This window comes from Morone saxatilis, unplaced genomic scaffold, assembly GCF_004916995.1.
Source record: "Morone saxatilis isolate NCDOM2014 unplaced genomic scaffold, NCSU_SB_2.0 Contig21, whole genome shotgun sequence".
In the NCBI taxonomy this organism is placed as follows: domain Eukaryota; kingdom Metazoa; phylum Chordata; class Actinopteri; family Moronidae; genus Morone; species Morone saxatilis.
This window is the reverse complement of record NW_023339774.1, coordinates 6,906,735-6,916,068: the sequence shown is the minus strand read 5'-3', so window position 1 is coordinate 6,916,068 and position 9,334 is coordinate 6,906,735. Positions and strand designations below refer to the sequence as shown.

General features: G+C 39.3%; 1 protein-coding gene across 1 annotated transcript in view; it reads right to left on the bottom strand.

Annotated features, from left to right (window-relative positions):
* Positions 1-9,334, bottom strand: part of il11ra (interleukin 11 receptor, alpha) — a gene marked incomplete in the record, with an annotated part of 41,804 nt that overhangs the window by 1,756 nt on the left and 30,714 nt on the right. Inside the window, 7 exon segments of the mRNA XM_035667440.1 lie at positions 1,077-1,166; positions 1,394-1,538; positions 2,278-2,441; positions 4,097-4,260; positions 4,576-4,690; positions 5,405-5,571; positions 6,965-7,031. Coding sequence (XP_035523333.1) covers positions 1,077-1,166; positions 1,394-1,538; positions 2,278-2,441; positions 4,097-4,260; positions 4,576-4,690; positions 5,405-5,571; positions 6,965-7,031 — 912 coding nt within the window.

Here is a 9,334-nt window from a genome sequence, read left to right as displayed (position 1 = left end):
ATAAGACACACATACACACACACACACACACACACACACACACACACACACAGAAAACAGAAGAAGACATCTGGTTCACAGCAGACTAGCTAAAAGAAATCTGACGGCGTCAGTCACAGCGTCTTTCGGCTTCTCCTCTACTGCCAAAACTGTGTGTATTTGTCTCCTTGTGTGCATGTTTACAAGTGTATATGTGAGTGCATCTTGCATGTGTATAGTTTAGATGTGCATGCTTGCAACTGCAGACTGCTTCTTCTTGTGTTTTTGCCTATGTATATGAGAGCTGCTATCTACTTAACTTTTCATCAAGGAACACACTGTAGAAAACACAACACCCTGCAGGTACAATTTACTGCAGTTATATGTAATTTGGTGATGAAGCCTGGCACGAGGTACTTGCACTGTTCTGTCAAGACTATAATAACGTTAAATAATGCTTTATTGCTGCATCGACAACTGATGTGGCCTCTTGTTGATGCCAAAATTGGGTAAAAAATACACTTGTCCTACTGTTTGATTAGCTATGATTCACATAGTCCACTTTATCAGGCTCAAACCGAGACTAAGGATGTACACTGCCATGATCGTAAACAAGCAAAGAACTGTCTCGTCTCACAACTGATTTAACCTTTGATCAACTTGACTGTGTTAATAATATCACCTCAATGAGATAATGGATGTTTTGGTTTAATATAATGACATGCTTTAGTGGGTGACTCTGGAGCAGTTCATTTCAGGGACTGACATGCTCTAATGCTAGCAGAAGTAAAAGTATTAGTTGTGGTAATAGTGATACTCTCAATAATAGCAATGTAGTTGGATGTCCTAACCATAGCAGTAATAATTGCAGTAATAACAGTAGTAGAGTATCTATATGTTTAGCAGTAGTAGTAATTGTAACAGCAGCAGCTTTGGTAATTGGAGCCGTAAGAACAGTGGAAGAAGTATTAGACTCATAGTAACAGTAATGACTGTTATTGTACTACTGCTGAGCTACAACATGTACATACATACACATACAGCTCCTGAATACAATAACAAAGTGATTATCATTTGAAGTTACATAGGAGTCTTACTGTGTGACTTTGCCGTAGAGGTTTCAGGTTTTGTGATGAATGGAACAAAATAGTCCTCTAGCTCCTCTTCAGGTTGAGGGGTGGTGTAGACTGCAGTACAAACAAACACACATGTACACAGAAGTGAGTAACAGTGACTGTGCACAAAGCACAAAGTCTCTTAATAGGTTAAAGGCTACTACTAATCTAAGGTGATAGTGCCAGATACAAGAATTTGACGATTTTAGTAGTGACAACTTTCTCTATGTAGGCGTCAGTCACCTTTATCTCGCCTGTTCAAAAAATAAAGTGGCTTGACTAATAATTGATGTATTGACCTTCCCAGGGCCGGACGAGAAGCAGGGGACTCCATTCACTCCACTGGCTGTCAGAGTTCAACTCGTCTCGGGCTCGAACCTGAACCTGGTGGAGGTGGCCAGCCAGTGCGTCAAATATCACGACTGGACTCTCCTGAGAGAAAATCTGATTGATGGAGAAAGAGAGAGGAAGGGGAATGAGAGCACAGGAAAGTAGCAGTGAACAGGCAGAACAGCTGATGTTGTGATGGTGGTATGAATAAAGAAAGTTCAAATAAGGAAACAGCTCTGTGGAACTGCATTTTTTTCAAATTGTTTTTGGCTTAAATGTGTGTTAGTAACACACCAGCCAAAAAGGTCAGTGAAACCCCTATTGAAAGAAGACTGAAATTAGATGACCACTCATCTGTTACATGCCAGATTTGCGTTGAAAAGGAAAGCACAACTGTTGTGTTTACTGACATTCTTATTGCTTTTTATTTCCTATGTTGGGACTATATTTGAAGACCAGTAAAAACTTCACTTTATTTGATGAGAAGTCAACAGAACAAATGAAATATATTGGCTGAGGACCACACTTTAAATGTAAGTACTTCATGATCCTCATGAGGAATGGTTTCTGGTGGAGACAATGTCTCCAAAGTGTCCTTCAATATTAGAAAAAGAAATCATTTGACACGATGATTTTTGCTTCAACCCCATATTTTTAGTTCTTTCTTGCTTTTAGTAATATTTGCTTTGATTGGCTTAGGTTACAAAAATAACCACCAGTGTTGTTTATGTTTGACTTGTAATAGTAACAATAAGAAAAACAAATGATTCAGTTTGACGTAAAATGTAGGAAACTACAGTTGTATTGCACCCCCATCAATACTGAAATGAAATCTTTAGCCTAGCTTACTGACCTCTGACCAGTACATAGAGCCCAGTGGCCTGTATCTGATATGAAACACAAGGGGGAAAGCATCATGCACCGGCCAGGAGGAGGGAATGTTCCATGAGACGATCAGCCTCTTTGAATAGCCTTCTAGCTCGTTCACCAACACCGACTCTGGAGGGTCTGGCTTCACTGCAAAGAAAGAATGTGAGATTTAGCCACAATTATTTCCACTATGGTTGGCATACTATTTAAAAGACACAATGTAGGCAGAAAACCAAAGGACCTGTTCGGATATACGGGTAAATGCTCAATTTCTTAAACTGGCTTGCTTTTAGAATCAGAGTTAATTTTGTTAACGAAAACTATGATAAAAAAATTTGCCAACAACCTTTTTCCCATGACGAGGAAGAGACAATGACAAGGTAAAGATAGATCTTTGACAATAATAACCGTGAGGAAACCTAGGTTTTGTTTTCCTTGACGAGACGACAGGACGGGACTTATTATTCCTTATTATATATATATTAGTGGTATTAGTGGATATTTTCCTCCAATAAGTAAGTGACCCGCTAGCCGCCAACTTTATATATTATGATAGTACAAATGTCAGGGCTCTCTTGTAGTGGCAGTGGGAAGATTTAGTCTAAAAAAAACAGGCAAATTGTTCCCAACAAGTTAAATAAAATATAAAAACCAGTAACCTTTCATTACAACACTCTGTTTTTCTTCTCTCACACAGACACACACACACACAAACAATGCATTCTTCACATCTTGTGAACAAAATGTGTTGGTCCATAGTCATTTTTTACCAACTGTGTCTATTAATTTCTATTTTAATTGTAACTGGTGTGCTGTCTTGGCCAGGTGTCCCTCGGGAAAGAGATTTCAAGGGAATTCTTCATAAAAGGTAAAAATCTGAAATAGCTGGTAAAATGAACACTGTTTAGAGTGTTTTTTTTTATTAATGCTGTCTCTTATCTGATGAGTCACCTTGTGTAGCCACATCTTGGCAGCTCTGAGGAATATATAGTTAAACTTCAAAAAGTGCTTCCTCAAATTACCATTTTTCTATGCCTATATCACCTTGCTGTGAATAGAACTAACCACTAATTCTCTGAATCCCTCTTTATCTATGTTTTAAGCACATTTATAACCACTGTGAAAAGAAATCAGAGGTTGAAAAAAACAAGTGAGGAACATTCAGTAGCTCTGAAGGATGCTATGAATGGCTCTGCTCGAGAGCGACAAGAGCGTCATTCGGACAGAGAAGCAGCAAAACAAGATAATTGAGGTCATTATATGAGGACCGAAAGGGCACAGTTACAACAGCAGTCTGGAAGAATTATGTTCATAGAAGGTATGACATTGTGTGTGTGTGTGTGTGTATCTGTGGGTGTGTGTCTTTACGCCTGCATGTTAGAGCTTCCATCTTTGTGTGCATTCATTGATGAGTTGAGTGTCTAATAAATTCATGTACATGTGAAAACCTGTGTGCACAATGAAATTTGGAAAAGTGAATGCTTCTTTTACTTCTTTCTATAAGGACATTATTTTAGAAAAAGGAATAAAAGCAGTCAATGGAGGTGCTTTTAAAGCATGGATCTAGTACTGCTGAAGTGCAAGATTTGATTTAAAAAATAATAATAATAGAGAACGTCAGCAATTTTGCCAGCCAATCACAACAGTAGTTTTTGTTATAGCCTGTGTCAGTATTGGGTGAGGAGCACATTTGAAACAAGAAAAAAAAATGTCACTAATGTGATTTATAGACATACAATCATCATACAAATGTGTCACTAAAAGAAAAAAAATCAATTTTAATAACTTTTATGTGATCTTACATAGTACATGTAACTTAAACTGGACATATGTTGTCTCGGACCCCAGGCCATTGGTCTCGATGATTCTCAGGGTATGGATGGGCTGCCAGAAAGCAGGGTGATAGACGTCACAGTGCCTGCGGGCGACGTTTAGAATGCATGGCCTCCAGTCCTGGCCAATCCCCCTTTAGAAAATGACAAAACATGGTCAAGTGTTGCATTCTGTTGGGTAACAGACAACTTAATTGTGTGCTGCTGAACTGCAGAAAAGTTTGAGCAGTTTGAGAACCACTGCTGTAATGTGTTATGGTTATAAGTTTCCAGGGCTGAGAGGAAGCAGGGAAGAGTAGACACGGTTCACATTGGGATACGGACTCGCACGTTACACACTACATTCAAAATGTCACTCTGTGGCACATGCACTATATTTAGCTTCTTCATAGCCCATTCTGTATGTGACCTTGGGCGTTACGGTTTCACTTGCAGTAACCCAAACTTACCTGAAGGAGGCATTGTACTTGGCTGGCAGGAATGTCTTTACCGATTCCACCCAGGAGCAGCGAACATGTGTGTGATTGGGCACTTGACAGGAAATGCTCAGCAGCCCAGGGGGATCTGGGAACAGGAGTCAGACATATTTATTTACATGACAGACAGGGAGGATTTTTTTGTAAGGACCCTATTAAATGTAATATTTTCAAGGCGTCTCTGTCTTGTCCTTGAGTCTAAAACGAACAGCTCTGTGGTCCTGGTGTCCCTAACATGAACCAAAATATTTCTGGAGAGGCTTGGCCAGTACCATGGAAAACTCCCTGTCCCTCAGAAGGAAGCCCACTTAGGGATCGCTTCCTGGTTGAGACATTTACAGGAAGTGAAGGGCTATGTCTGTGTCACAGCCGATAAGACCCGTTTCCTCTGAAGACCAGTAGTGCTATTCTGATTATCATTGTTGTACTAAGATGTCTTGTTATAACTCAGAGAGAAGAAACTCATTCATTAAAAAAGGGAGACAGAAATAGAGAGATGAGAAAGAAACAAAGAGGAAAATATGTTGAAACTCGAGAGAGATGAGAATGTCTGAGTAGGAGAAACAGAAGCTCCTTTTATGCTGAATTATCCAAAGAATGAGCTGAACTGTGAGGGATAGAGATGTGTCCCTGCATGGATGGGACTGAAACACAGGGGACACTGGCATGTTCCTGCTGCAAAAGAGTCTTTTTTAAAGCCGCAGTCCCATGTTGAGAGACTCAAAGTATGGCAGAGCTGTTAAAAGTGTAATAACTTCTAAATTAAGCGCTGTGAGCCCGGACAAGTCGCAACAACACTTACAGCCCAGGCGGAGCTTGACGGAGTGGAGGAGGAGCCCCCGGTTGTCATAGCAGCTGTAGTTGCCCTGTGCTGAGTGGTCGACGTGCAGCAGGACTAAGCTCCCATCTGATGTCACTTTGTGCCATGGCAACGCTGAGCTGAGGTTGAGATGCCACACCACAGGTATCCTGATCAGGAACATGTTAGAGGTTAGTTATTATGCTGGTGAGGACTTCGCTCTATCACAACATTCATTTAAATGATACGTATGGCATTATTCATTTTACTTTATTACTGTCAATAAATCCCATATTGTTTTGGCCAACAATGGAAGGTTATGGCATAGTAAGATATATCACTCTTGGGCTACACACACAATACCCATTATTGGGATCAGTCATATGTTGGGTTTGTCTTTTCATAGGATTTGTTGACAATACACTTCAATTTTACATACAGCATCATATTTGTTTTTATAGTTAGCTGATGTTCCCTTCCTGTACTAATAAAGTTGAACTGTGTTTAGAATACACTGACTGAGGCACTGTTCCACCCTTTGTATCACAATAAGTTATTCAATTCAATTTTTCAATTCCATTTGTATACCCCGCCAACTCCTTATCGCTACTGTTGGGTCAAAGTGCGCCTCAAACCACCATTAAAACTAAGGATGTCCTGAATCTATCAAGGCATTTTTTAACATGATCGTATTAGTTACCTTTTGAGCTTAATTGAGCTAAATCCAATCTTTTTGCTTTACGTCCACTGTCCATACAGCTGTTCGTTAACTCTCTTTCCTCCATTCTCTGATGTGTGTGTTGGTGTTTGTGTGTGCGTCTGTGTGTTGTGTTGTCTGTCGCTGCGCTGTGTTCGTGTGTGGTGTGTGTGAGAGAGAGAGCGAAGCCAGCCCACTCTGCTCGAAGGAGAGCGGCAGCGCTAGATATCCGACACAGCCACAGCCAAGTTGCAACAATGCCCCGTGAACAGAAGCCAATAAGAGTAATTCATAGTATGTAATGTAATCTGCGCAAAAAATGTAGAGACAATGGGAATAAACACTTTAAATACAGTTTATTCAGGTAACTCTGGAGAGAGAAACTCCTTTAGACAGCAACAAGACCAAAAAGATTACAAAGGGTTTGTTAGGCTGTTTTATACGTTATTGTGTAAAAAATATAAACATTAAGTAACGTGATGCAGGCATTTGTTTCTTAATGCAATGCAGAGCTATTTAATTGGCAAGTATATACATTGGATTGATTTTAATAACCTGTGTGCACTAGGCACTGTATTAAATATCTGATTAGGACTCTGTATGTGCAGACAATCGATATTAAATGACTCGGATTTGATCTGGGGTTTAAAAAACTCAATCGGGACATCCATAATTAAACATTTTCTTTCAAAAAGAAAACTTTTATGATGAATGTACAAATGTAATAAATGTAGCTTCTATACTGATCTTTTAGATCACTGACAAAAATCGTTCAAACTACTGTATGACTGTACTGGAGCTCTCTTTTCGTCAATAGAAGAAAGAAAAAAATTCAAGTTACACAGGCAATAGTTTTCTCTCCTTACCCGGTTGGTGACTTCCCACATGCCAGTGTCACATTCGACCCCAAGCGCCCATACTGCACGCCTGACACTGCAAACACAGACATCACATAAAATATTAAAGCACACTGTTGTCTGGCTTACAGTATCTGCACACTGCACAACCTGACATACCGTGTGTCTGCATTGTCTGGATTAATGTGATTTAAGCGACACCATTTACAGTAGAGTCAACAGTATCACAATAACATGACCATACAAGGTTAGGGATCCTGCAGACACTAGGCTGTGGAGACTTTGGCACACAGTATAAAGCTGCTACAGAGTGTTTTATTTTTCTGAAAGTTTATTATCACAATCAAAATAATATTACTCTGTATCAGCGAATCTACTTCCACAATAGACAGAGAAGCTGTTAAGGATTTTAAGAACATAAAATACAGACAGACTTTACTCTCAAACTTCATTTAGAAACATTTTTGATATAATCATTGAAAAAAAGAGCCCCTCTAATGTGGAAAATTACTACTGCTGCTGGTCTCTAAAAATCAGTTGATTTACTCAAAATTGGGCTGCTCTCTGCTCACTGTCTTGATTTGCCCGTCCATAAGATTGATTCACTGACTACAGAAAATTCGACATTGCCCTGTGCTTCCAGCCTTAACTTCACAAAGACCAAGTGAAGAGAACAAGTGACTGGAAGGTTATGGATTTTGGAACAATACGTAATCACTGAGACACACAGAGTACCGTGTTCAGTCAAGTCAACGAGTAGTTGTAGAAGTCATAATGTCACAGGTTTATAACCTATATGTATTAATTAAAGTGTCGAAAAAAAATCGAAAAGGAAAAGGTTAGGTCTATAGGTATAGAACAACCATTTGTATCAATAACTTAAAAGATGAGATAGAAGCTAGTAAACTATGACTTGCAATCACACAAAATTGAAAGGTTGTGTAGATCTGAACTGATACTAAGTGCAGTGTATACCTGAGCAAATATTTGTGGTGACTGCAGTAATTTGCTGAGTTGATACTCTATCTGCAGCGTGTGAGTGTTATGTATGTGCATGTTTAGCTTGGCCTCATTATATAAAGGCTGGCATTTACAGATCTGGAGTGGAAAAACATCACTTTGAATGCCAGTCTGCCACGCACAGACCTTCATTAATTCTCAACCTCAATCACTCAGGCATGCACACTCCCTGCTGGCATCTCCTCCCTTGGTACCAAACAATTTGTCCCAGGTCTGTATTTTGTTTTTCTTCGTCATTTTTCATACAAATATCCTTTACGCTCTTTTGTTACGAGTTTGACTGGTATTAAAGTGGCATCATGATGGATAACAACCATTTGTTTGATCTTGGAAATGTGACTTTGTTGTTTACATCAGGCCTGAGTGGTCCAGGCAGGTCAAGGAGGGGAAGCATTTTGAGGATGTTATTACTTAATCTGCTGTATTGGTATATTTATATTAGTTTTCCCTGCTGCAATAACCTCATATGCCCTTCAGGGGCCAAGTAAATTAATCCTAAATGAAACCTTACACATACTAAAGGCTTTACTGAGGGCCTTTTCAATACTTGGTTTTCATTGACACCTAAAGCTCGCTTTTCTGGCCTTTCTGTTGTTGTTTTAGTGGCTGTGCAAAATGAAACAGCTGGGGAAACGAGCAGCAAAGTGCTCCACAGTGATTTTGTGGTTGCATTTATGTTTTTGAGCGGAGAAGACAAAAGCGCACGGAAAGGAGGACAATGAAACCTACTGAGATTTAAAAAAAAAAAAATAATCAAATGGAAGCCTGTTCATTCTGTTGTGGTGTGTATAGGAAACAATGTATCATTCAACACAAGACATGGTTAATACATTCGAGCTACCAAGACAGCAGTTATTCATGAGCCACTGTAAACAAAGCTGTGCGACAGTAGAAAGACACAAGATACGTGTAGATATTACAACTAATTTAGTTTTCATGACCAATATTTGTGATTGCCATTTGTGCAATTTGTGTTTGAATTTTACTATGAACTGCTACGGTGTAACAAGGGCTAATAACGAGCTAGTAACAAAGGTTCAAGCTTAATGATGGATCAATAATGTTACTGATTGTTCGTGTCCCGGCTTATAGAAATAGCTACGTGTGAAAAACAAATGGTCAAACTGCAGGAATTCATAAAAACTGTGTCCATATAACCAGGCAGCTAAAGTAGGTCAAAGTTCTAAAAAATGGAATTTCCTTTAAATTTAATTCATCATTAATTCATATATTATTAAAATATTCCCTAACTTCGTTTCTTAGTATTTCTCCTTTTGTGCCAATCTTTCCTTCTATCTCAAGCTTTTTATTCAGTGTCTGTCGCAGTTTTAACCAGATTCCCCCCCCCCCCCCCCCCCC